We start from the raw sequence: 27587 nt of genomic DNA, 5'->3' as shown, positions 1-27587 counted from the left end.
AGATCTGTGAGCTGTTCTTAAATAGTATTTAGAAGTTGCATTCATAGAGTTCCTGTGTGCTATCTTCGTAGGTGGACTTACAAGGATTTTATATATTCCATAGTTATCTTAAATTTCTTTTTTTTGTCTTTTTGCTTAATTTTATTGGTAACATACAGACATGCTGATGATTTATGTGGATTTATATAATAATTTGTTGAAATTATTGTTTCAGGCAATTTTTTAGTCGAACCTCTAGGGTTCTCAAAAAAGTGATAACTGTATTTCTTCTTTGCCTGTACTTATTCTCTCAATTTCTTTTGTCTTGTTGCTATAATTAGTATCACTAGAACTTTTTCATATAGTCATGGTACAGTAAGAATCTTTGCTTTACTACTAGTCTTATTGGAGAGGCTTCTAATTTATCCCCATTGCAAATAATGCAGGTTCTTAGTTTTAAATGGATACTATTATTGTGTTTAAGTAAAGGTCCATTTTTACTAGGTTTTCATTTTCTTTCTTTTTAATAGAAATGGATGTATTTACTTAAAAGCTTTTTGTGCATCTATTAATATAATCATATGATTTTTTTTGGACGTTAATATAGTCTTTTATATTTACATGTAGGGTTTTCCTAGTAATGAAACCAACTCCATATTCCTGGTATAAATTGAGCCTGTTTATAGTATATAATCTTTTTGATGAGTTACTGTAACCTCTTTGCTAAAATTTGATTTATTTTTTTGCATTCATGTTCACTTGGGATTGTTCCATAGTTTTCTTTTTGTTTTGATTCTCTCTGGTAAGGTAAGGTACCATATTAATATCAGAAAAGGATAGGGTCCCTTTTCCTATTTTTTAAACAATTTGTGTAATATTGAAATTAATTATTCTTTGAATAGACAGTAGAATTCATTTGTAAATCCATCTGACTTCCAGAATTTTTCTCTAGGAGTTCATTTATGACTTGTTCAATTTCCTTTTTTAAAAATCACATTATTTAAATTTCCTTTTTCTTGTTCTGTTAATCTGGGCATTTCATATTTTTAAAAAAGTCCATCCATTTAATTTACCAGTTTAATTCATTCAAGCTATCATTTAAACTCTGAAATGGAATCAGTGATGCTAATATTGAGCTTTGTCTAACCCTTGTCTTGTGCCTTGTGGTTTTTCTGCAGACCCTCTCGGCAAAGGAGAGGAGAGCTCAAATGGAAGAATGTGCCCGGATGACTGAGCATTTCATTGTCATGCTTCCTGAGCTCTTGGCTAAGGTAATGAGCAGCTGCTCCCTGAGCTGTTGTTAAATATTCCATTGGAATTCCTATAGCACTCTCATATTTTGTTATTGTCTTTTTTCCTATAGTATTCATCAGATATAGAAAAAGTGACAAACTTCCTGCAAATTCCCCAGTATTATAATTTGAATGTGTATGTTACTGGACGCCTGGAGAAGGTGAATAAGGAAGAAGGGGAGGGTAACTTGAGGTGGAGAGGGAGGGAGAGGAGAGACATAACTTTTTTTTTTGGAGATAATTCAGCAGATCTAGGGAGATAGTGTTAATAGAGGAGCTACAATTTGTAATGGTAATGGAAACTATTGCCTGAGATATAATACATTTTTATAGTTTTCAGAGTCATTATCCTCACTAAGTTCTGTTACTGTATTGAAACAGTCTGAAACAGTCCTTTTGCATTTGTCAGTTTTCCTACTGTTTGAATGTCCTGGAGGATGATTTGAGCTTTCATGCAGGAAATCTGCTTTCAGTATAAACTATAAGCTTCTGTTTCTCAGTTGCTTGTTAGAGATTAGAGCTGTATCAGGTCTGGCACTATGAATGTATTGGGGTGGTGGGGAGGCTTTAAGTAATTGCTATCAAAATTACAGAGCCTTTTCCTAGAGATTCTCTCTTAGCTGCTAAGACGACTTAGATTTTAGCAGATACAGATATCCTATTGAGAGGTAGACATGAGGCAAGAGTGTAATTATTAAGGATGTTGATTGTATTGTGGTCTCTTATTTGGGGATATTTAGGGCAAGAAACAGATGATGATGTTTGTCAGATATGTTTTTGAGGGTTTAATGTGTTTTTTTCCCCACAAAGGCAAGCATGTCTGTCAAAGCCTTATTATTCAGAAGGGTCAGTAAGGGCCAGTAGATGACAAGTGGAAGCTTACTTACCACTTTTTTTGGTGTTTACTGAGCAATCCTGATTCTTACCTTGCGGTTTTAGGGGATGAGGTAGGTTGAGGGCTAGGGGTGGGGAGAAGGAGGTGAGTTGGAGAAAATTTGCTGGTCTAATAATTGTAGTTTCAAAAATGATTCCATATTATATTTCAAGAGCATGCTCTACTTTTTCTATTATTATCTGATTTCTTCCTTCATATTCTTTACCTCACCCCCAGCACCCTCACAGTTTCCCTTTATTCCATCTCCTTCCATTCCTCTATGCTCCCTAGAGCGGGGTTCTTAACTTTCTTGGTGTCCTGGACTCCTTTTTAAGTGTGTTGAGGTCTATGGGCCCCTTCTTAGAATGTTTTTAAATGCATAAAATGGAATTACAAAGGCAGCCGGTGATATTGAAGTACATTCTATAGCAAGGAAGACTGTGATCGTGTGGGATGTGCTGGTAGATCTAATAACTACAGTATTGTAGAAGTAATGATGACTGTAAATGATCATTTGAGATTTCTGCAACACCTGTGACATGAAAATATCTGTGATTTCTGTTAGTGACAAAGTTACAGGTACTGCTATACTGCTGTGATTTGTTGTCTACATTTATGATTGAAGGAAATAATAAGTTTCTGTGAGAGGTTAGTGAAAATAAAGAGGTAATTTTTTTTCCCATCCAAGTTTACAGAACCCTTGAAATCTATATATGATCCCTTAGGTATCTGTATACATCAGGTTAAGAACCCCTGCCCTATAAGGTCTGATTACTGAAAGTCTATAATGATAGATGTACAATTGCAGTTGCTGTTTGTTTTCTTCTCTGAGTGGTTTGGGAGTGCATGCATTGTACTGAGCTCCGTGTTTAGAAGCAGAGGAACTGGGTTCAAATTCTACTTCTTAATAGCTTTAGAACCTTGGGTAAATCCTTTAACCTTTTAGGACCTCAATTTTCTCTTCTGTAAAATGAAGGGATTGGATTAGATGCTGTCTTCTGAACCTCTCCCATTCTAAATCTCTGATCTATGACCGTGTGTGTGTGTGTATGTTTTTCTAAAAATATTCTCATATATTTTATACGTATATTTCTATATTTACATATATACATGCCTATGTATGTAAATATATAAAATATGTTAGTGTTTTTAGAAAATGGGAAAGTAAACATTATTAGATACTCAAATGGATTTGTGGTCTCATCATTGTGGAAATTCCCTTCAGCAATGCACATTGCTGTGCAAACATGGCATTCTTGATAAAGTCTCATACATTTCTCCTCTGTGCTGAGAGTTTTTCTTGATTTCTTTTGACATTGTAAAGATACCAAGAAGGCATAGGGGTTACCCATTGATGATTCTTCACTCTTGCCACACAGTCCTTTTTCTTTTCACATTTTTTAAATGACATCTCTTATTCCAGTTCTTCATGATTCCTTGTTTGTAATGTATACAATGCAATGGACACATTGCCATTGTTAATAAAATTCATATAGCAATAATATGGCATAATAATAACACATTTTTAATGTTACTTTGAAGTTGACAAAGCACTCTCCTTACACTGCCCCCATGAGGTAGGAAGTTCAATTCTTTTTTCCTATTTTATAGTTGAGGAAATAGGCTTACTAAGGATAAGTAACTTGCCTAAGATCATACAGCTAGTCAGGATTGAAGCTGGAACTTGAACTCAGATTTTCTGATTCTGAGGCCCATTGCTTCTTCCCCTACATGATGCTGAGAGCTTTTTAGTTCTCATAATTGTTTAGTTCTCATCCACGTTTCCTCCCTTAAATGTACCCACTTTTCCTTAGTACAATACTCAGTGCTCACTGGATGCTCAACAAGTGCTTGTTAACTTAGCTCTTCCTTCTTGGATTAGAGTTGTTAAGCAACCATTGGGATGGTGACCTGGCCCTCCTCATGAGATCCTGCATTTCTTCGTAGTACTTGGATGCGTTGCTAAAGGAGATGAAAGAACTTGTGCACAGACACACTGACCTTAATATCCTTGAGGCCTGCTCCAAGGTATACAGCATCCTCTGCAATGAACAGCTGACAATTTACCCTGTTGTGTCTGAGGCCCTTCACCAGCTAATAAATGAGATGGTTAACGACTTCTCTCAGCTACTAGATGACTTTTTCCAAGAGGTATGTAACTGATAAGAAGGTTCTAGTGGGGGATGAGGGTGGTGGTGGTGAGTAATAAATACATGAAAGATGAAACTTTTAACATTTATATTGAGGAAACTTAGCATTCAGGCCCCTAAAAGAATAAACTCTTCGGCTCACAAAGATAGATGACACTAAGTAGTTTGTCCTAGGTGAACATTTGTTATCCAAGATTTGAACTTCTGAACAGATATAGTGAGGTAGCAACCCTGATTTTGAAAAGTAGTAAGTTACCCGTAGTTTCTGACATTAGAGTGGTGATACAGCAGAGAAGTATTTTTCTTTTTCAAAAGGCTTCTATGATCTGCTCAGGTTAAATAGGTGGACTGGGTTTTTTTGTTGAATAATCTATACTAGATAACCTTGGAGAAGGAGGTGAAATCTCTGCTGATGGCCATGGAATTAGTTTTTAGTTATCTATTACAAAGCATCTTACAGTCATTTATCCAGGTCTGGATGTGTGTGCTTTTTGTATCTGAAAAGTAGCAGTTGTTCTTTTGGAGGAACATGGTGTAGATTAAAAAGTTTTCATTTGTCTTAAAATGCAGAAACACCTGTTGGGATATGAATAGCACTCTGTGACTGAATTCATCGTGAAGGAAAGAAAGCTTATTCATGATGTTTGCTGTCATTTTAGACAGGTGGTCAGTCCACAGTGGTAGAGAGGGAATTTATATCCAAAGGTTTATTAAGCTTTTTATTGAACTGAATTCATTTTAGCTGAAATTAGTACATTCAGAGGGTGGAATTTGGATTTAGTTATTTCATCTTTCCTTGCAGTAAGATGATTGAGATAGGCAAAATATAGTTCCTATTCCTTTCCCACCTTGGTTTCAGGACCTTGAGTATTTTCTGTTCCTGTTAGAGAACTCTTAACAGTTGTGTTAACTTGTATTTTTTTATCTTTTTTTCTTGTGTGATGTGAACAGGATGGTGGGAAGCTGTATTGGGAGGAGTCATTTAGTCATCTTTGACTGAGCTTTCTTCCCCCATACTGCAAAGGGTAGAGGTAGTGATGTAAACACTGCTGCAGGCTTTTTTTAATCCGCATTTTACAAGTGTGGGAACTGAAGCTCTGAGCAGTCAAATGACTTGCCAGTGGTTATAAGGCTCATCCTTGCTCTAAAGTCTGTTGACTCATATGTCCCTGTGTGGTGCTCAAGTCACTTACCCTCCCTGACACTGTCATTTATTTATTATTATACATTATTATACATATTATATATATCTGTAAAAAGCAGATAATAATGCCTGCATTACTTTCCAGAAGTATTGTCAGCAAAGTCTTTTGTGAACCTTAAAGAATTCTTCAAGTGTAAGGTGGTATTGTTATTTGTGCCTCTCTGCTCCATCTTGGTGTTACCACTGTAAAATCTGATTAAATGTTAATGAAAGCTTCTGGTGAAGATTAGTAGCTTAGCCAAGTTCTGTTTTTATCTTGATGATTGCAGAAGAGCAATCTATGTGTCCATATTCCTTGTCATTTCTGTTTTTATAAATCATTTAGGAAGAAGGCTTTGGTGTAAATGAAGAACACATTTTTCGAATGTCCTGCACCCTAAAAAAGCTAACAGCTTTTCACAAGTAAGATAGTTATTTACTTATACATATGTACATAATAAACACGTCTGTTTACATGTTCTGTGTGTTTCATCAAAACTAGGATTCCTGTCATGTTTATGGGTTCATAAGATTTTTAATGACCCTGGATATTAGAACACAGTGAAATTTTATTTGCAATGGCTTTTTTCATGTAGCTGGAAACTCCCATCCTTTGTGTGTGTTGTTTTCCCTTGGTTTTAATCACGTTGGTAGTAAAAACTTTCACATTAGGCACTACTGTGTGTGGCTAAAATAGTAAAATAGTAGAGGGATCATTATTCTCTTTCCCTCTTTCCCTAAGCATTATTGGAATATCAGTTGGGTTTAGCTGTCCCAGGCAGTGTACCATGCACAGTGAGTACATAGTGAAGATTGTGATTGCACATCTGTTCTTGATAGCTCTAAGTACATTTTTGAAAGGTCACCTTCCTTCTAGGTATAATCAGATTTCTCTCAAGTTGGCAATTTTCAGTGGCACCAAGGCACTGAATCAGAGAGATGGAATATATTCATAGATCATTGAAAGTAGTACCTACTAATTAGATACTGCTGTTGTACTGATATTTAATATTCCATACTATTGGTTCCCCTGTTACTAAAATGGTTTTGTGATCTTTTTTGGTAGCCTGTGGGTGAGTGAGACTGAAAAATAAAGTAAGTAAACTAAAACTAAAAATAAGCAAACTAAAGCCTTACTAGTTCCAGAGATTCAGAATTTGTGATAATTGACATAGGAGCTGAAACTGCTTTCGAATAAAGGCAAGGGCTTACTGGAGCAAAGGAGCCTAAACAACATTTTTAGGGGACTGCGGAGTCTTTTTAAGATAAGAGATTTATATTCAAATCTTCTCATGTACTTTCCTAGCTTAAGTACAGTTAATTACTAAAATGTCTATTCTTATAAATCATTCTTATTTCTCTATTAAAAATAGCTTTCCTCAACCAGTATCTGACACTAAATTCCACAACAAGTTCAAAATTGATACGTAACCTGAATAGACAAGGTCACACCTTTAAAAAATTTAGAGAGAAAGATGAAGTATTATTTTTTACCATTATGAATGGAGGAGATTTCTGAACCAAACAAAGGAACAACAGAGAACATAAAAATGAAATAGATACTTTAGACTCTGTAAAATTTAAAAGCTTTTGTATGAAAAAAATTAATGAAGATAGAAAAGAAAGTATAGAGTGGTGAAAATACTTGTATTAAATATTACCCATAAGCCTATATCCAAAATGTACAGGGTAATAAATGACCTAAATATATAACACTTAGAGCCATTCCTGTAGACCAAGGACAATTTTTCTTTTATCATAGAGCCTCTTTGACAGTCTGATGAAACCTTTGAATCCGTTTTCAGAATGATATTTTAAAATACATAAACAAAAATACATAGGATTATAAAGGAAATCCAGTTGTGTTGACTGCAATTATAAAACATTTTCTTAAAAAGTACACAGACCCAGGTTAAAAATCTTTACCCTGTGGGTAAGTGGTCGAAGGATATGATTAGTTATCAAAAGAATTGCAAATGCTAAATAACTAATTGAAAACATGTTCCAAATCACTAACCTTAAGAGAAACATGCAGCTGGGTGATGTGTTAGCTCATGGGGTTTGGAGTCAGGAAGACTTGAGTTCAGGTCTTGTCATAGATGCTTCCTAGCTGTGTGACCCTCTTGCTTCACCCTTGTCTACTTTAGCTTTCTCATCTGTAAAATAGGGGTGATCATAACACCTGTCTTCCAGGGTTGTTGTTAGGATTGACTGATTGAATATTTGTAAAGGTCTTTAGAAACCATAAGGTGCTAGTTATTGTTATTGTTAAAGACAAATTCAAACAGCTCTGAGTTGTTGTTACAGCATGCAAATCAGCAAAAGTTACAAGAAAAGAAAACTGTCTTTGTGGGTGGGGCTGAATATTGATTGGCATTTATGGAAGAAAAGGGATTTCTGCCTCCCCACAGCCTTTGACCTAACAATTCCACTACTCAAGATGCTGATATAGATGCAGGGGGCCAGCCTTCACTGCAGCATCCAAGGAGGTGCTCATTCAGTGGCTGGAAAAGACTATGGTGTATGAGTGTGATTGTGCAGTGAGAAATGATGAGGAATTATGAGAAACGTGGAAGATTTGTATAAATGGAAATAGAGCCAAGAAGACAGCAGACACAGTGACTGTGGCATCATAAATGAATCTGATCACCAAAGAGGAAATTCATCCCTGAGCCGTTGATAAGACAAAAAAAGGCTCCACAAGCAGATAGTGAAGTATCTTCTGCCCTCAAGGTCATAGAGAGGGGGACTCTGCAGGCAGATCATAACATGTATTTTGAAGTTGTATAACTGTATCAGAAAAAACATTTGTTTTCCTTTCTTACAAAAGAGGGTTCAGTTTGGAGGGAGGAGACTTTGTTGAAATAATAATAATAATCATAATAATAGCATTTATATAGTGCTTAAAATTTTGCAAAAGTGATATATATTAAAAAAAAATAAGGTCAATTCCTTTTCACTCCCAATGTTCAGTGATTGTTATCATTATTCATTAGCTTATTTAATGACTCTCAGCCATTGAAATGATTAAAACCTCATTTTTTTTAAAACAAGAAGTATTCAGTCTTAACTTTGGCTAGCCTTCCTTCTGATTCAGTTTATTTGTTTATTTAAAACTATATTTTGTTTTTACTTTATGGAATAAAACAAGCATTTCCCTAACATAGTAATACAAAAAAGATAATTGCACATGAAACTGCAAATCTTTTATGTACAGCTTGCTATTTCTTTATATAATAAAGCTATGTAAATTTCTTTTCCTTTTCTTTTTTATCTTCCCTTCCTCTGGCCCTAAAGATGGCTACCATTAGACACAAAATGGTGTGTGTGTGTGTGTGTGTGTGTGTGTGTGTGTAAAATTATTCTGTACAATCCTCCTATTTATCAGTTCTTTCTCTGGATGCAGATTGCATCTTTCTTCATGATTCAGTTTAGAATAAGTGAGGCTTTATTCTGTTATCAAGAAAGTAATTTTTTGTTTTGCTTATGGCTTAGTGCACATGACCTTACCAATTGGCACATCGGTGACCGGACTTTGAAAATCCTGAATTTTGAGAAGGAAAATGGGGGTTTGCCTGCTGAGGTAAAGTGCATGTATACTTCTGCCTTTCCAGGCAGAATGCTTTTTTATGGTGTTTAATTAGAAAATGTCATTGGTACTTTGGATTCCTTGAAAAATGGCCCGGAGAAAACTTTTTTGATTCTTATTTATCCTGATTAGGGATTCGTGTTCACTATTGCCTTGAAATTCCATGTTCTGCCAGAATTTTGCGTTGAACCTCTTTTTTCCCCAAAAGGCATCAAAGACCCTTCCTGAGAATGAGGCTTAGCAAAGGGGTGGTGGTGGTGTATATACTTGAGATTGCTGATTTTTCTCAAAACTTGAACGTACACTTTTCTTCCTAACCCTTTTGTGCGATTGAAAAGTAAAACCACTAAGGTGCTCTGTGTGTGCCTTGTGCTCCTCCATTAGTTAGCTTACAGTGTCTCTGTTTTAGTTTGGTTTTATTTGAAAATTAAAATTTCTGTTGTTAAGAGAGTGATGTTCTCTTTCAGACCCTAATCCCTGCTCTTCAGTGCAGTTACTTTGCTCTCTTGTGGAAGCTGGAATTAGCTACTGAGGCATTGGTAGCTGAAACACCTCCCTCTCAGGTATGCAGACTCAGACTGTTATCCTTTGTCCCTAGAATTCTGTTTGTGTAGAAGATAAAAAATGCTAAGAGTTCTGAGGAAGGTCTTATTTTTACAGAATTATTAGATCAAGTGCCTTCATTCCCCAGCAGGTAAACCAGTCTAAGGCTATGAATAAACAAAGAATAATTCTCAAAAGAGGAATGTAAACTATTAACCGTATTAATGAATGCTCTGAGTCTAAAATAATAAGAAAAATACTTATCAAAACAACTCTAAGGTCTCACCTCACACACAGAAAGTTGGCAGAAATGACAGATAAATGGGGAAAAATGTGGAAAGATAGGGACATTAATATTATTATGAATAAAGCTGTAAATTGGTCCAGCTGTTCTGGAACTCACTTTGAAACTGCTAAGGAGAGTGAAAGTCCATACGCTTTGACTTGATGATACTCATTACCATTACTTTTTATTCCCAGGGTGATTATAGTTAATAGCTCATTTTGTACTAGCAGAAAACTGGAAACAAAGTAGATGTCCATCAGTTGAGGAATTGCTAGACAAGTTCTATTAATATAATAGAATATTACTTTGCTGTAAGAAATAATGACTATAAAGAATAAAATGAAACATAGGAAGACATTGAAATGATACAAAGTGAAGTAAGCAGAACCAGGAAAACAGTATAATACTGATTAAAAACATAAAAACTGAATACTGTGTATTTACAATTATCAAGTATAGCCCCAAAGAATCATAGGCCTCAATAAGATAGTGGATGTAGAGCTATAGAGGCCATGTAGTCCAATGCCCTCATTTTATAGATGACTCAGAGAGGTTAATTGTCCAAGGTCACACTTTATTCCAGAGGTGGAATTGAACTTAGGTCCTCTGACTCCAAATCCCTTTCATTTCAAACTGTACTGTTCTGCCTTTTGAAAGAGAGAGATGAAAGTTCATCTTTTTTCCTTTACAAAGGTAGTGGATATAGAACATTTCATAGACCATCTTCATTCATGTGTTAGTTTTGCTGATTTTGTTTTATTCTTTGTTAAAAGGGATGGTTCTTCGGGTGTGGGAGGGAAGAGAGACATTGGGAGGTGAAGGTAATGTGAAAGTAAGATACTGTTATTTTTTTAAAGGAGATAAGATTGGGAGAAAGAAAAAAGAAAGATGGTTTCCTCATCTGAAAAATAATGCATGTTAGATTAGATGAGCTCTAAGTTTTCTTCTAGCTCTTTGAGGAGATTCCTTACCAAAAACATGTGATTTCTAGTCAGTGGTATTTATTCTAGCAGTAACATTGTGGTATCATTGCTTATTTTCATTTCTTACAAACTTCTTTTGGTTAGTGATTAATATTATATATCATATAGTGGGGTAAACAGTAATATTTAGTGTATTTGTTGCCAAATTAAGCCTATGGTTGGCTTTGTTTAAAGTTCTTTTAAAAAGAAAAATTTGAGAAACAGTGACATATTGTAAAGAATGTTATATCAGAAGGCCCAGGTTCAAATCCTGACTTTTGCTTATTGTCTGTGTGATCTTGAGCAAGTTACTGAATTCACCGTGTTGGGCTCCAGTTTCATTATCTATAAAATGAGGTATTTGGATCAGGTGATTTGAGATCCCTTTCAATTCCATGGGTCTGTGATCCTATGTGACCCAGTGACAATACACAAATTTAATTTGTAACCAAAATAATAATTGTATTAAAGGTAGAAGGTGAAAGAGGAGGAACAAAGTAAAAGCTTCAATGAATTTAGCTATTGAAAATTGTAAAGCCCTCAGAAAGCTCACAGTTATTTTGGATTATCATAATCTTGGATACACATATATAGATTAAGGAAGTTAATTTTTTTAAAGAATGTTTTTATTTTTTTCCTCAATTACATGTAAAAATTTTTTTGACATTTTTCTTTTATATTTTTTGAGTTCCAGATTCCCTCTCCTCCTTGAGAAGGCAAGCACTTTGATTGTAGATTATACATGTGTAGTTGTAAAAAACATTATTAAGGAAGTTGTGTTGTGACTGTGCAGTCCTTTCTGAATATACAGTGTCTAATTTATTCAGCAACTTCTTTTTTCCTGCTGTAGCTTTCTTTACAGAACCGAATGTCCCTTAAAAAGATTTATTTAAAATACATGTCAGAAGTCTTACAAGTAATAAATTTAGGAACTGCTTATATTAAACTATGCTGGGATTATTTACTTATGCTTTAAAATATTACTGTTTACATCTCACTTGTTCCATTGCCACAGAAGTCAGTGACATACACATTCTTCATTTGAGACATTCTCAATTTCAAAAGTAAATTAATGGTGTTGCAATTATCTTGTTAATTAAGAGACTTATTATCCGGTTTATGAATTTTTCTAGCCTCTTGTTTCTCTGTTTGCTTCCTTTTTCTGCAATTTCACTGCTTATTAATAATGATATTCAGTTTCACTCTTCAAAGGAGGTGAAATTCAGTAAGTTTTGTTACGTGTTAACAGATCTGGTGAAAGTTTGTACATAGAAAATACTTACTTTATTGCCCAAAAGGAGGATTTTGTTTGTTTCCTATTTCTTGGTTATCTCTACCTGAGATATTTCCATCTTCACTTACCATTGGCAGTTGGCTGCATTTTCTTGCTTTTTTTTCTCTCTTCCCAAAGATTTAATTGTATATTCAGTGAAATTGACTGTAGGACACTTTCCATAAGGATAAAAGGGTCTTTCTCTCTGTTTTACTTTGTTGCTGTTGGGTTTTTGCTTTTTTTTCTCCAAAGACACCTACTAATAAGGACTCAAGGCCCTGAAAGGAAAGGAGGAATCTGGGAACTCTGGTTTTTCTTTTTGGCTAATGTTAGTAAATTATATAACTGGGTAAACTAACTAGCATACCTTCTCTTTTTTTCAGTTGTATGAGGGAGAGCAGGGAGAGAATAAGCAGTCTATATAATATAATGCTTACTATGTGTCAGGCATTTTGCAGATATTATCTAATTTAATCCTCACAACAACCTTATAGGGTAGATGTTATTATTATCCCTATTTTACAGTTAAGGAAACTGAGGCAAGCAACGTTTAAGTGACTTCCCCACTAGTAAGTGTTTGAGGACAAATTTGAATTTAGGTTTTTCTGATTCCTGGCCTAGGACTTTATCCATTATGCCACATAGCTGCCTGATGAAAGGCATGATACTTTACGTGTTCTTCTTGAGTTTAGAATTAGAGCTGTAATGTGACAAAATATGTCATTATGATTTGTTCAGGACTTTAGTCTGGGGGAGAAGGGGAATCCTTGGTGATTTTTGTTCCCTTCCAATTCCAGTAACAGATTTTTGTCCTTGAATGGCTCTAAGACCTTTTTTGTTATTTTAACATTGTTTGTTTGATGCCCAGTTTGTAGGTCCTTGCAATTCATGGGTTGCTATAAGAAAATCTGGCAAGCTTTGGTTAGTAGTATTAGGGTGTTTAGAAATAATTTGTTTTCTGTGAAGACTTGTATGCACTGATGCAAAGTGAACTGAAGAATCAAGAGGACAATATGTATGGTGACAACAATGGTAAAGATCAACAGCTTTGAAAGAATTAGAAATTCTGATCAGCATAATGACCATCCAGGACTAATGATGAAGCATGTTAGCCACCTCCTGATAGACAGCCTGAAGGGCTCAGAGAAATAGACTTTTTTTGGGACATGGTCAGTGCAGAAATTTGTTTTGCTTGATTATACATATTTGTAATAGAGTTTTTGTGTTTCTTTTGATTTTGATGGAGGATGAAGGGTAGATGAGAAGAAAGGTGGATTTTTGTTGATGGGGGAAAATGAATTAAAATACAATTAAAAACCAAGTAATTTGTTTTGAAAAGATGTTTCCTAATTTTAAAAAAAATTTAAAAATATTTTCAGGAAGCTCTTTCGGAGTTGCAGGAACAGATGACATGTTTCCGCTTGATATGTGAATCATACCTCAGCCACCATAATAAGGATGTGAATGAAAAGGTTGGTGTAACTTTTCTTGTATTTCTTGTAGAACTTACTAGTTTCATTCACCAGACCAAAAAGAGAAATCTGCATCTTCTTATAATTGTTCACTCTTAAGAATCTCTTTCCCCATAGTGAATTTTGTCCGCTAATACTAACACTTTGGAATTGAAGGCTTTGTTGGAGATGATATAATTCATCCGGGAGGGAGAAATAGGAAGTAGGGTAGCATTTATGGTAGATATTTTTTGGGGGTAAACAGATGGAGGAATGCCTTTGGTAGTGATACTCTTTCTTCAGGACTCTAAAGTGTGTGTGTGTGTGTTTGTGTGCTTATGTTTTTAGGCCTTTATCCTGCTATGTGACCTGCTGATTGTTTTAAGTCACCAAGGTGTGGATGAGGATGAAGATTTTGCATTGCTTAAGTTTCTTCCTGATCATGATCTTCAGTCAAGAATGATTGAGTTTGTCAAGGATCATGTTTTTGGAGAGAACAGTAAGTATCATGGCTAAGGTCAGACTCTTTTTAGTTCTGGAGGGAATAGTTTTAGAGCCTTCATCTATCCAGGGAGAGTTATGGTTTAAGCGTATGTATGTCATAAGATGCATTGAGGTGAGAAATCGGGCTAATATATGTGTGTGTACACACACACACACACACACACACACACACACACATATCTATCTTAATCACCATGGTCTTTAGGTCCAATAGGTAACAAAAAATGCAGATGTTGAGAATTTAATAGCAATCCCATGTATTTTTAAACTTTCAGTTCCAAAGGAACCTTTGTACTTCAGTGTTCAAGTTGCAAATGTAGGAGAGGTCATTTTATTGGATATGTTATTAGCTATTTAGCTTTTTTTAATAAACAGAAAATTATACTGTATTTTCTGGTTTCTGAGTTGTCAAGTAATATTATTTTTTACCTTTCTTGTCAGATTTGAAAGGGTATAGATAATTCTCTATGGGCACCAGTCATTGTCATTCTGACCGTGGCTTAATATCACCTCCTAAATATTAATCACAATGATCACATCAGATCCAAATATAGGTTTTAGGTCATATTTTCAGACCTGATAGTGATATACCTAATACCTAACCAGTCTATTTCTTCTCCTCATGCCTCCTTGTTATACTCTAGTTCCTTCTTGCTGATCTCAGCTCTTGGCCACTGTCTCTTGCCTCTTCTTTCCTCCTGGCTCCATGAAAATTCCAAACCTGTTACTATTCCCAATTACTTAGTGTTACCTCAGTTAGGAAGTGTCATAATTAGTGACACCCAGTATCTTGTTTTTTATAAAATGCTTAATATATCCTAGAGGGCAACTGGGTGGCACAGTGGATAGAGCCCTGGGCTTGGAATCAGAAAGACTTATTTTCACAAGTTCCGATGCGGCTTCAGATACTTACTAGCTATGTACCCTGGGGCAAGTCACTTAACCCTGCTTGCCATAGTTCCTCATCTGTAAAATAAGCTGGAGAAGGAAATGGCAAACTACTCTAGTATCTTTGCCAAGAAAACCCCATATGGGATCACAGAGTCAGACACGACTGAAATGACTAACAACAAATAATATATCCTACTGTCATCTTTTAAAATACTAGCATTCTTTTCTGATACTTGCTATTATTACTCTTCTGGAATTCATTGAAATCCTTTTCTCAGCAGATTTGAATTACCTTTGAATTAGATGAAGGAAGTCAGCCTTATTACATAACCTTTTAGTCAGAGTTGACTAGCTGTCATTTACGACTTTTCTGCTTTTAGTGGGTTAGGTCTGATTTATTTTTTAGTTTTTAGGCAATTGGGGTTAAGTGACTTGCCCAGGGTCACACAGCTAGTATGTGTCAGGTGTTTGGCCTGAGGCCGGATTTGAACTCAGGTCCTGCTGACTTCAGGGCTGGTGCTCTAGCCACAGCGTCACCTAGCTGCCCCCTACTGATTTATTCTTAAGCATTGATTTGATGAAGAGAGGTCAGTTGCTATGTTAAATTCCTCTCCATTCCTCTTTTCCTTAAACTTAGGTCAAGTATTCATTGAGTCTACTTCGTGGTCAGTACTACTGTCCTTTCTCTTTCTCCTTCCACTATTGATAAAGATACAGTTGAGTAAGACAATGGGATTTTCATTTTATGTCATTGTCCAAAAGCACCGAATGACTACCAATTGATGCTTAATATCAGGCACTGTAAAGATTATAGAATCATTCTTGCACTTGAGACTTACAGACTCATTTGGAGTGTAGGCCAAACCCATGTGAAAATATGTATACAGAAATATGCTTCAGTATCCATTGACCAGGAACTGTTGTACTGAGGGGGGAGATATGGGTAGATTGAATGTGTTGGAAGTTCAATTTGCCCACATTTGTACATTGTAAATGAACAGCAAGTTATGCACCAAAGAGAACAAACTGAATTCTTTTTCTAGGTTTACCTGAGGAGATGAATAGAGAGGAAGCTCATAGACTGGATTCCATATACAGGAAGCGGATTATTCTGGCTGAATATTGTAAACTGATTGCTTATAATGTGGTGGAAATGATGACAGCGGTTGAAATATACAAGCACTACATGCAGGTGTGATTCTTGGCCACTGTGATTGTCTACTATAGATTGAATTCAAGATGCTTTGCTTTTGACATTTATTAGAGTAATTTTTTATTACTCTATATATAAGATGCCAGGGTGACATTATTGGATATGATCTTTGGGCAACAGCGTGGCAACGTTCATTTTATTCCAAATTGTCCTGTTCATGTAATCTCAGCTTCTTCTATTGAAAGATCTATTTTTCCAGTTTGAGGGTAGTTGAATCTTTTTGACTTACGCAGTCTTAATCCTTGGCCATTTGCCCAGGGCTTGTTGGAAAAAAGCTAATGTATTCCAGTTTTGTTAATGATTCCAACTTCCTAAGAGACCAAGACTAAAGCCCTTAAATCTTACATAGTAGTCACTAATTATACATCATGGCCTTATGCAGTATCCTTTAACTACTCTGGTTTGTATTTGGGCCATTGGCTTACATATAGACCAATATGCTGTATCCTCTTTTTCAATTTATATTTTATTTTTTATAAGTTGTACTTGCCATTAAGATGAATGATAGAATTGAAAGCACTTTAAAATCTGTAAATGATAATTATTAATGATAAAAATTTACTTTTAATAAGCCTGTTAGTTAATATATATTGATAGCATTGCTAGTTTGTGAATTGTTAACAGTATTTTCCTTTAATGGTGGCATTCTGTTCTTTTGTGTTTTTTTTTTTTAATTAGACCTACCATGATTTTGGTGATATTATTAAAGAAACAATCAACAGAACGAGGCACAATGATAGAATTGAAAGTGCCAGGACATTAATTGTTTGTTTGCAGGAGGTAAGAGAAACAATGTTGGCTGTAAAATCCTCCTGTATAAAAATAGGGATTGGTTTTCCACACCACTGAGAGGTGAGTCCTCTCTTATAGGAATTTTTCCGGAGTCTTGAATAATTGAGACACTCATCAAATTGATGCCGTCTGCAGTGGGATATGTTTATGATGCTGTACTGCGTTTCCTCCCCTCCCCCCTTCTTATTTTTGCTCTTTTCTTTTTTGAAAAATGTTAGATTAAAAAGCAGAGATCTATCTAATAATTCTGTCTTTGGCATGTTCTTGATTGCATTCATTTTAGGGAGACAAAGTACATTAATATTGTCCCATTATTAATGAAGTAAGGAAAACATAGGAACATGAAACAATTTAGTCATGTCCCTATTGTGAAATTAAAGCAGTGTTTGGTGTGGGATTTCAGGTCTTATACATGCAGGTGCTCAATAAATGACATGAATTAGGCAACTGTTGTATTCATTAGCAAGCAGTTGGGCTGTCCCGTTGAAAGGGTATTTTTCTGTCTGAGTTCTGAGTAATTCCTTACTTTCTTCTAACTGGCCTGCCAAATAGGCCCCCAAAGTAAATGGCTGTTTGTTTCTCCATCAGAGATAGGTAACAAAATACTGGCTGTAGACAGCTACATACTTGGGGTGTTTCCTTGACAGTCTGCAATTCTAAACCCTAACTGAGATGAACTAGTGCCTATTGGAACAGAGTGTCTTTTGGAATGCTTATTATTCAGGGACAATGGTTATGTGTCTTCACTTGATGGGTGCCAATTAGCTCCTGACAGTGTTTGTGCTCATTATCAGCTAGGCTAGTGTTGTTATTTCCAGGCTGAAGTTATAGTGAAGAAAAAAGAAATACTACATTCTGCCCACCACCTTTCTACCTCATTAGTAATTTTAAACCCCTTCACCTCAGGCTTCTGAGCCCCTATCATTTAGAGGAACTGGACATCTATTTTAGCAACTGCCCCAGCCTGGTCTACTTGTACATATCTGTTTTTAAGCTGCAGAACATGTTTCTCCTAGAGTGACTGATACATGAAGCCCTGCCACTATTTCACATTCTGCCAGATGCTTTATGTTCTGGCGTGAGTTCCCTGAAATAGGAGCTAAGGTGAGGGTAAACAGCAGCCTGTCAGAACCCTGTGTTTAGATATCACACACACAGATCATTTCAGCTTGACCCCTGGTTGACTGTGCTGATTTTGAAGTTAAATGGAACTGGCTGTCTATTTCTGAGGGACCCTTGATGGCTTTGCATAGCCCTACTTTAATGGAAAAAAAGGGCTGCTGTTAGATCACGTTAAAAAAAATAAATCCAAGGTAGACAGTGATGCTTCCTCAACATTCTTTTTTCCCCCTTCTTTGCAGTGAACCTGAAAAATACCAAGAAATATGACCATTTAAATATTTAGAAAAGAACAGAATGAGGATTCTACATGAAATTAATGAACTTATGTTCAAGTTTGTTTTTTTTTGAAAAAAACCATGTATTAAACTTAAAACAGTAATAATAGAATTGTCCTGCTAGTCTTTGTCCCATTCTGAACTTCCTTCTTCTCTCTGTTGTGTTATCTTTTTATTCTGAACTTTTATATCAAATGAAATGAGCATTTTCATATATAAAGCAATCCATCTAAGGACTGTACATGAAACATTCATGAAACAGCAAATCTCTTACATATAGCTTCTCTTTCTATTTAAGTATATAATACATTCAGCATATTAACTCTTAAAACTATACTTCTTTTCTGAGTCTCCATCTGACTTTACTTTTGTTCTCTTCTGTGCATTCCTCAAATGCTTCAATGACCCTTTTTTTCCTTCTGTTTTTCCCCTTTTTTGGGGGGGCACCTTATCTCTAGTTCTTCTTCCACCTCACCCGCAAAATTGAAGGCAAAAAGAAAGATTAAAAACTTCTCCAACAAATATGTGTAGTCAGGCAAAACATTTCCATATTAGCCTTGTCTAAAAAAGTATATAGCATTCTAAACTTTGGCTTTCTCTGAGTATAGTACTTCTTGAGATGAGTATTTAATGTCATCCTTGGGTTGTACCTAAATCTTGCATAGGACTTTATATATCAGTTCTCTAAATAGACATGATCAGGTTTGTACCAGATTTGCATGTTGCTTTAGAGACATGGGCTGCTTTAAATTTTGCTTGTGATTCACTTTGTTTTACTTCCCAGTGATTGGTGCTGTCCAAAAAAAATGTTGCTTTGTAGATATGGCATTCCCTGTCAGCTAGTGATCTTCTAGTAGATTGCCATTTGACTTTGGATATTGTAGAGGTGAATCATGCTTCCATGGATAGTTAAGGGGGAAGGGGAAGGTCACCTTCCAGCTCCAAGCTTTTATGATATTATGTATCAAAGCCCTTAGGGTATGCAGGTCTTGATGTACTATTGATATTTTCTTGAGGATTTGCTTCTATGGAAAATGTTTGATAATATCTGGGTTTTGCAGTTATATCAGAACCACATGGCAACCTATTGCAACAATAACAGTCGTAAAAAGCAGATTGACTCCTCCGCTTCCTTTGCCAGTATTAAAGAACTTGCTCGTCGATTTTCTCTCACATTTGGCTGGGATCAGATGAACTCCAGGGAATCAATAGCTATGATACACAAGTATGTACTCCCAAGTACCATTATTTTACTTTGCAGTTTTTCTGTTTTCAATTTTGGTTTTATAGGGTTTTTTGGTTTTTACCTTTTTTTTTCTTCTTTCTTTGCTAACAGAGAAGGAATTGATTTTGCATTTCATGGAGATAGTCAAGATATAGACTATTACCTCCCTCCCAATCTAACCTTCTTGGCAATCATCAGTGAATTCTCCAATAAGCTACTCAAACCTGACAAGAAGCTGGTGTAAGTTTAACCATGTTGTTTGATTGTTGTATTAGACCTGTGAAGACATAAAACAATGGTAAGAAATAGGAAAGTTTGTAGGGGTTGCGCGTGAAACCAACTTAAATTATAAGATAATGGTCTGAGGGGTTAAAACATGTGATGAGTCTGTCTTTCCCTGTGTAATAGAGGTTTCTTGGTCTCTGAAGTGTGCATCATGATGTGTGGTATTGCCTATATCATGCAGGTGGTGAGCATAGTATGCCACGACCAAAGGCACATGGAGCTTAGCACAGCTGTGCATTATATCTAATTTTTCAGGCATTTTTTGTGGCTATTGCTGTTTGAGTGATGACAGTTTCCTTAGTTGTTTTTTCAGAAACGTGTTTTTTTTTCCTAGATCACAATTGTAGAAGTGCTCTCTTTCTCTCTCTCTCTCTCTCTCTCTCTCTCTCTCTCTCTCTCTCTCTCTCTCTCTCTCTCTGTCTCTGTCTCTGTCTCTCTTACTTTCTCTTCTCTCTCTTGTTCTCGCTTGCCCTCTTCTCCAGTAGCCATTTGCACTCTGTTCTTTATTTTTATTTCCCAAGTCAATAAAATGTGTTGTTTCCGTTTCAGAAAGCTGCCACATGTCCCCCAGAGTTGTTGCTATTTTTAATTAAGTATTTGTAACAACTCAGTTCAGCTTCACCAACAAGCATTTATTAAGTACCTACTACATTCAAAGAATTGTGCTGGGGATAAAAAAAAAAGCAAAGTAGTCTCTGGCCTCAAGGAATTTCCATTCTGCTGGAGTGTAGCTAAACAACATACATGCAGGTGAATAAATACAAAGTAATTTTTAAGATAGGAAAGATTAACAAATGGAGGGATCATGGAAGGCCCAGAATAGAGGTCTTGCCTCCTTGATGGTGGCATTAGTTTTGTGCCTACCAGGGAACCAAGAACCAAGAGGCAGAGGTAAGGAAGGAGAATATTTCAGTCATGGGAGATAGCTTGTCACAGATATTAGGCACAGAAATCAGGAGGTGGATCATCATGGACAAACAATAGCAAGGAGGCCAGTTTGACTGGAACTTAAAGTACGCAGATCAAAGATTCTTAACATTTTTGGTGTCTTGGACCCCTTTGGCAATCTGGTGAAGCCTAAGGGCACAGGCCCTTTCTCAGAAAAATGTTTTTAAGTGCATAAAATAAAATGCACAGGACTATAAAGGAAACAAATTGTTTTGAAATACATTTATCAGAATATTAAAAAGCAAACTCCACATAAGTTCAAGGACCTAAAGTTAAGACCCCCTAATATAGACTGTAAAGGGGTGAGGAGCAGGTGGCAGGACGTGAACAGACAATCCTGACTTGTAGCTCCCAGAAATGGAGTGGCTTTTGAGGCATAGTCAGAAAGTCTAAGCCTTGAAAGAGAACGTTACAAATACACGTGTGTGTGTGTGTGTGTGTGTGTGTGTGTGTGTGTGTTTTAAGTGTCTGTATCTTGAAAACAGGGCAGTGTATATTTTTTTGTTTTAGTCAGTGACTATAATGTGTTGATCACATCTGCCATATGGTTGGCAGTCACAATCATTGGTTACACCTAAAAAAAATTCTTGGCTATAGTAGAGGAAAGTGCACAGAGCAGGAACACGCCGTTTCATTTGGTACAAAGAATTACAGGAGTGGTTTAGATATTACATTATAAAATAGGCTGAATTGTATGTATTTTTCCCCCCACATATGGTGGTTATTGAAATTTGGCTTATATTTTCTTGTGATACTTTGTATCTACTTATCCTAAAATATGTATTTTGGAGCAACTGATAGATAACATTAACATCCAAGCTTTTAATTGTCTTGTTTCAATATGTTGAATATTTGTGAGTAATGGGGCAGACAGATTAGAGACAATTTTCGGCTTAATGTAACAAAAGTGTTTCTTGACAATTAGGTTCAAAAGTGGAAAGGGCTGCCTCTAAAGGTAGTGACTTCCCACTGCAGGAGGTCACTGGAGTCTGGATGGTTATCTGAATTTGATTTGAAAAGTATTTATTAAATACCTGCTGTTCTAGGGAAATGATAAAGTTCATGTGTGACACAGTGGTCCTTCGTTTCATAGTATTTGATCTAGTAGGCAGAAAAGGTATAAGCCTAGAATCATAAATTTGGAGCTAAAAGGTTACTTAGAGGTTATCTAGTCCAGCTCTTTTATTTTATGGATGAAGAACCTGTGTCCTGGAGTGGGGCAGAGAGTTGGCTAGCATCAGAAAGCTGGGATTTAAATTCAAGCTCTCTGACTCCAAATCTAGCACCCCTTTCATTGAATCAAACTGCTTACTTATAATGTGCAATATTACATAAATATAATTTTTCATTATTATAAACTTAAATATCAACAAATATAAATTTTTGTTTATACGAAGGGGCAAAAAGAGAATTGTATATAGCAGCATTGTATATGGCAAACATATTGTTTTTAAGCATAATATTTAACATAATAGTGCAGCATTGCACATATGGTCTCTGTCCCCTTCAGAATCTTCTCTCATCTGTGTATTTTGATGTTTCATTGATGTTCTTGTCTTTCTTTTCCTTTTTTTTTGTTATCCCTGTAACTGCCCTGCCCCCCCCCCAAAAAAAAGCCCTCCTTTGAGGGCTATTAACAAATAAACATGGTCAAGCAAGACAAATCCAAACACTGGCCATGTCTGGAAATGTTGATCTTGTTTTGCACCTTTAGTCCACCAGAAACATCATCAGTATTCTGGAGTCAATTGCACTAATCTTAGTTCTTGAGTTTTTTAGTTATTTTCCTTTTTAGTATTTTAGTTATTATGTAAATTATTCTGGTTTGCTACTTACTTCATTCTGTATCTGTTCATACAAACCTTTCTAGGTTTCTTTGACTGTCCTTTTCATCACTTCTTACAGCGAAACAATATTTGATTATATTCATAGTCCTTGATTTGTTAACCCCAATTGCTGAGTGCCCGCTTTGTTTCCAGTTCTTTACTATAACAAACAGTGCTACTATCAGTATTTTTATATATGTAGTTCCTTTGATCTCATTGGGTTTTACACCCAGTAGTGGTGTTGTTGGACCAAAAGGTAGTGACTTTTTGGACATCATTCCAGTTGATAAAATTTCCGGAATGATTGGATCAATTTACAGATTCACCAAGAGGCCATTATTGTGCTTGGCCTTCCATTGGCTGTGCAACAGTTGTCATTTTTCTTTATGTCATCATTGTCAAGCTAGTGGATGTAAAGTGGTATTTGAAAGTTGTTTTAATTTATCTTATCATTAATGATTTTGGTGCATTATTTAATGTGGCTATTGCTAGTTTGTCATTTTTCTTTTGAGAACTGCATGCTAATGTCCTTTGAACATTTTTCTTTTGGCAAGGAGCTCTTATTTTTATATATTTGTTTAAATTCCCTGTATCTTGAATATAAGAATTTTATCAGAAATTTGCTACATTTCCTCCAATTAACTGTTTCCCTTCTAATTCTAATAGTACTAAATTTGTACATAAAATTTTCAGTATTATGTAATATCAATAAATCAATTAATAAAGATTTATTAAGCACTTCCTTTGTGCCAGACACTGTACTAAGTGCCTGGGGTGGGAGGGAGCGGTGTATAAAAGTGGTCTCTGCCCTCGTAAAGCTCAGTCTAATGGGGAGGACAAAATGCAAACGAATACATGCAGACAAGCTATTTACAGGACAGATAGGAAATAATTAATAGAGTGAAGGCTCAGAGGAGAGAAGGGAGTGTCTAGGAGAGATGTTGCAAAGGTAAAATTGACAGGTCTTTGTAACAGATTAAATGTAGGGGGAGAGAGAGAGTGAGAATGACTCCAAGGTTGTAGGTTGAAGGGGACTGGTTGGGTGGTGTTGCCCTCTACAGTAATAGGAACTAGAAGGTGAAGAGGGTTTGGGGAAAGATAATGATGTTTGAGATAATAATAAATGATTTTAAGATGTCTGAAAGTCAGTTGGAGATACCAGATGAGAGGTCAGCTGAGATACGGGGGCAGGAAAGGTAGATTTGAGACTCATCAGCATAAAGATGGCAGTTGAATCCATGGGAGTTGAGATCACCAAGTGAAGTAGTATAGAGGGAGAAGAGAACAGGGTCCAGGACAGAACCCTGAAAGATACCTAAGGTTCGAGGGTGTGATCTGCAGGGGAATCCAGCAAAGGAACACTCAGATAGGTGGGGGTGGGGGTGGGGAATCAGGAGAAAGTGGTGTCTTGAAAACCTAGAGAAAAGAAAATAAGACAGTCATCAACAGATCAAAGGCTACAGAGAAGTCAAGAAGAATGAGGATATAGCAAAATGCCTTTAGATTTGGCAACTAAGAGATCATTGGTAACTTTGGAGGGAACAGTTCTGGTGAAAGATAAGGCCATAAGTACAATTGTAAGGGGTTAAAAAGACAGAGAGGAGAGAAAGTAGAGGCATCTCTTGTAGACAGCATTTCCAGTGAGTTTAGATGCAAAAGGCAGAAGAGATATAGGATGATAGTGGTGATGGAAGAATCAAATGAGAATATTTTTCAGGATGGGGGAGAAATGAGTGTGTTTTCAGTCAGTGAGGCTGTAGACAGGAAGAAGAAACTGAAAATAAGGGTTAGAGTGAGGGTGACAGAGGAGGCAATCTATTGGAGGAGATAGGATGGAGTGGAATTGCTTGAATAGAAAAAGGGGCTAGCTTTGGCAAAATAGGGCCACCTTTTTATGTGAAACAGAGGTGAAGGAAGAAGAGATAGTAGCAGAAGTTTGCCTGAGTGATAGGAGGTGAGCAAGAGAAGAGGAAGTTCGCGATGAATGATCTCAAATTTTTTCTTGTAAAATATGAGCCTTTGTTCTCAGCTGAGAAGGCAGGGTTAAGGGGAGCCAAGGGCATGTTTCCGTTTTGAGCCTATGATAGGAGATGTTGATCTAAACCTAAGTTCTGCAAGACTTTTCTCAGCAGTTTTTGTCATGTAATGAGTCTTTACCCTTATATCGAACATTGTGCTACTTTGTTTTTTTTCTGTCTTGTGTTCCTTCTTAAGTTCCACTGATCAACTTTTCTGTTCTTTAGTAGCAAATCATTTTTATGATTACTGCTTTACAGTATGGTTTGTGATCTGGTACTCCTAGGACTCCTTCCCTTTTTTCCTTTCCCTTATTTTCTCTAGTTCTGTATAGTAATTCTTTGGTAGTTGGATAGACATGTCACAGAATCTGTAAATTAATATGAATAGTGTAATTTTTATTATATTGGTACTGCCCAAATAAGATCAATTGATATTTCTCCGGTAATTTAAATCCTCCTTTATTTCTCTAAAGAGTCTTTTATAGTTGACGTTACAGTATCCCTATGTATATCTCGGTAGTTGTTCTCTTATGTTTTCCATACTATATAATTATTCTGAAAGGAATTTCTTTTTATGATTGTGCTTTTTGGGATTTCTTGGTAATATCTAGAAAGGCTAATGATAGTGGTGGATATTTTTTATATCCTACAACATTACTTAATTTATCAATAAATTAATTGAATATATAGGGTTCTCTAAATAATTCAATGTTATCTGCAAAAATTGATATTTTCCCCCCTTGCTTATGCTTATTTTTAGATTTTTTTTTGTTTTGCTATGACTAGCATTTCTAGTACTATTCTTGCTTTACCTCTGTTTCTCTATTACAGCTAATGATAGTTCCTGGTTTTAGATAGATTCTGTTTGCCATATTATGAAATAGCCTGTTTATTCCTATATTTTTAAGGTGTGTTGTATTTTTGTCATAAGTTTTTTTCTGCATACATTGATATAATCCTTTACTTTTCATTGTTTATAATTTTCCTGATATAAAGCCAACCCAATCATAATGTGTAATCTTTTTAATATTTCATTGTTGCCTCTTTGCTCATATTATTAAGTAATTTCACATTCATATTTATTAAGGATTTTAGTGTCATTTTCTTTCTCTCTTTTATCTCCTCCTGATTTAGGTAACAGATTCATATTTGGCTCATAGAAGCAGTATGGTGGGGATCCCTTTCCTTATTTTTTACAAAATATTAAATTTTGGGATTGTTCTTTGGATGTTTGATGGGAGTTTGTAAATCCATTTAACCCTGGTTTTTTAGGAATTTGGGAAAATTCATCTATAGCTTCATTAGTTTCTTTTTCTGTTATTGGGTTTTTTAAATTATCTATTTTGTATTCTATTAAGTGCTTATTTCATATTTTTATTAATATTCATCTATTTAAGTTATTGGCATGGAATTGGGAAAATGAATTTTTAATAATGTCCTTTATTTGTTTTTCATTTGTTATAAATGAAAACCAGTTTGGTTTTATTCTTTTTTTCGGATCAGATTAGCTAATGATTTATCTATTTTATTTTTTTTTAAAAAACAACTTTTAACTTTTATGTGTGTAATATGTTTTTTCTTTTGTTGTAGTTTTGTCTTTGATTTGTAGACTTTCTAGTTTTGTGTTTGAGATTTTTTTCTTCATTGCTTTTCTTATTTTTCTATTTGATACCCATTGATCTGTTGTTTTCTCTTTTGTGAATGAGTTTAGAGACATAAAGTTTCCCATCTTTAGTTGCTTCCCCTAGCCTCATTGCATTTTTCTTTGATAAAATTGTCGGTTGTTTCTACAATCTGTTCTTTGATACACTAGTTTTCTTTTTTTTGGTGAGGCAATCAGGATTAAGTAACTTGCATTAGGGTCACATAGCTAGTAAGTATCAGGTGTCTGAGGCTGGATTTGAACTCAGGTCCTTCTGATACCAGGGCCAGTGCTCTATCCACTGTGTCACCTAGCTGCCACTGATACACTAATTCTTTAAGATTAAATTAATCTCCTTTTAAGTTTGAATTCTTTCTTTTATAGGCTTTTTATTATTTCAGTTTTTCTTGTCAGAGGATGTGTTTATTATCTGTTTTTTGCGTGCAAATAGTCAGGTTTGTAAAGGTACCATGCATAGCTGAGAAATATGTATATTCCTTTTTATTTATATCTAGTAGTCACTACATATATTTATGCTTCTATTTCTTATACATCCTTATATATGTAGTGATTACTGAAAATAAGTTAGGGGTGTGTGTATGGTTGTCTGCAGTCCTTGAGTTTTTTTCTTGTTTAATTTTTTATTGGAATTATCTAGATCAGAAAGGGTAATAGCAAGGTCCCCAATTATTATAGTTTTGTGGTCTGTTTTTCTCTGTAATTCAGTTAATTTTTTCTTTGAGGATTTCTTTACTGTGCAATATGGCATCAAGCATATATATCCTTTAATTATTTATGGTGCCTTTAAGCATAACATGGTTTCCATGTTTGTTTCTTTTTAACCATGTCTCTTTTTAATCTTGGCTTGTCTGAGATCATAATTACTATGCCTGTCTTTTTGAATTCACAGGAGGTACAACAATTTCTTTTCTACCTCCTCATTTTAACTCTATGTGAATTGTGTTTAAAGTATGTTTTTTATAAATCATATATTTATGGATTCTATAGTCAGTCAATAAGCATTTATTAAACACCTAATTTATGTCAAGTTTTGTGCTAAGCTACAAAGCATGACAAAAGACACCTGCCTCAAGGAGCTCCTACTCTAATGGGAAAAGAAAACAAAAAAAAGCTGGAAAGAAAGAGAGAGTGGGAAGTACTCCAGTCAATTAATTGTCGAATTCATTTTCTTTTCTTTTTTTTTTTTGCTAAGAGAAGAGTTTTATTTTCCATTCAAAATATTTTCTTTTTTTTTAAATTATTT

At 35.4% G+C, this 27587-nt stretch overlaps 1 protein-coding gene across 1 annotated transcript in view; it reads left to right on the top strand.

Moving 5' to 3' along the window:
- Positions 1–27587, top strand: part of LOC110212737 (cohesin subunit SA-2-like) — a 131710-nt gene that overhangs the window by 57455 nt on the left and 46668 nt on the right. Inside the window, 12 exon segments of the mRNA XM_020992744.2 lie at positions 1158–1250; positions 1343–1432; positions 4093–4296; positions 5825–5901; positions 8974–9061; positions 9535–9630; positions 13511–13603; positions 13931–14081; positions 16021–16169; positions 16869–16970; positions 19441–19604; positions 19716–19844. Coding sequence (XP_020848403.1) covers positions 1158–1250; positions 1343–1432; positions 4093–4296; positions 5825–5901; positions 8974–9061; positions 9535–9630; positions 13511–13603; positions 13931–14081; positions 16021–16169; positions 16869–16970; positions 19441–19604; positions 19716–19844 — 1436 coding nt within the window.

The sequence above is a fragment of the Phascolarctos cinereus genome, unplaced genomic scaffold (genome assembly GCF_003287225.1).
Source record: "Phascolarctos cinereus isolate Bilbo 61053 unplaced genomic scaffold, phaCin_HiC Scaffold_726;HRSCAF=1367, whole genome shotgun sequence".
Taxonomy (NCBI): domain Eukaryota; kingdom Metazoa; phylum Chordata; class Mammalia; order Diprotodontia; family Phascolarctidae; genus Phascolarctos; species Phascolarctos cinereus.
Note: the sequence above shows the minus strand (reverse complement) of the source record. Positions and strands in the feature narration are given on the sequence as shown.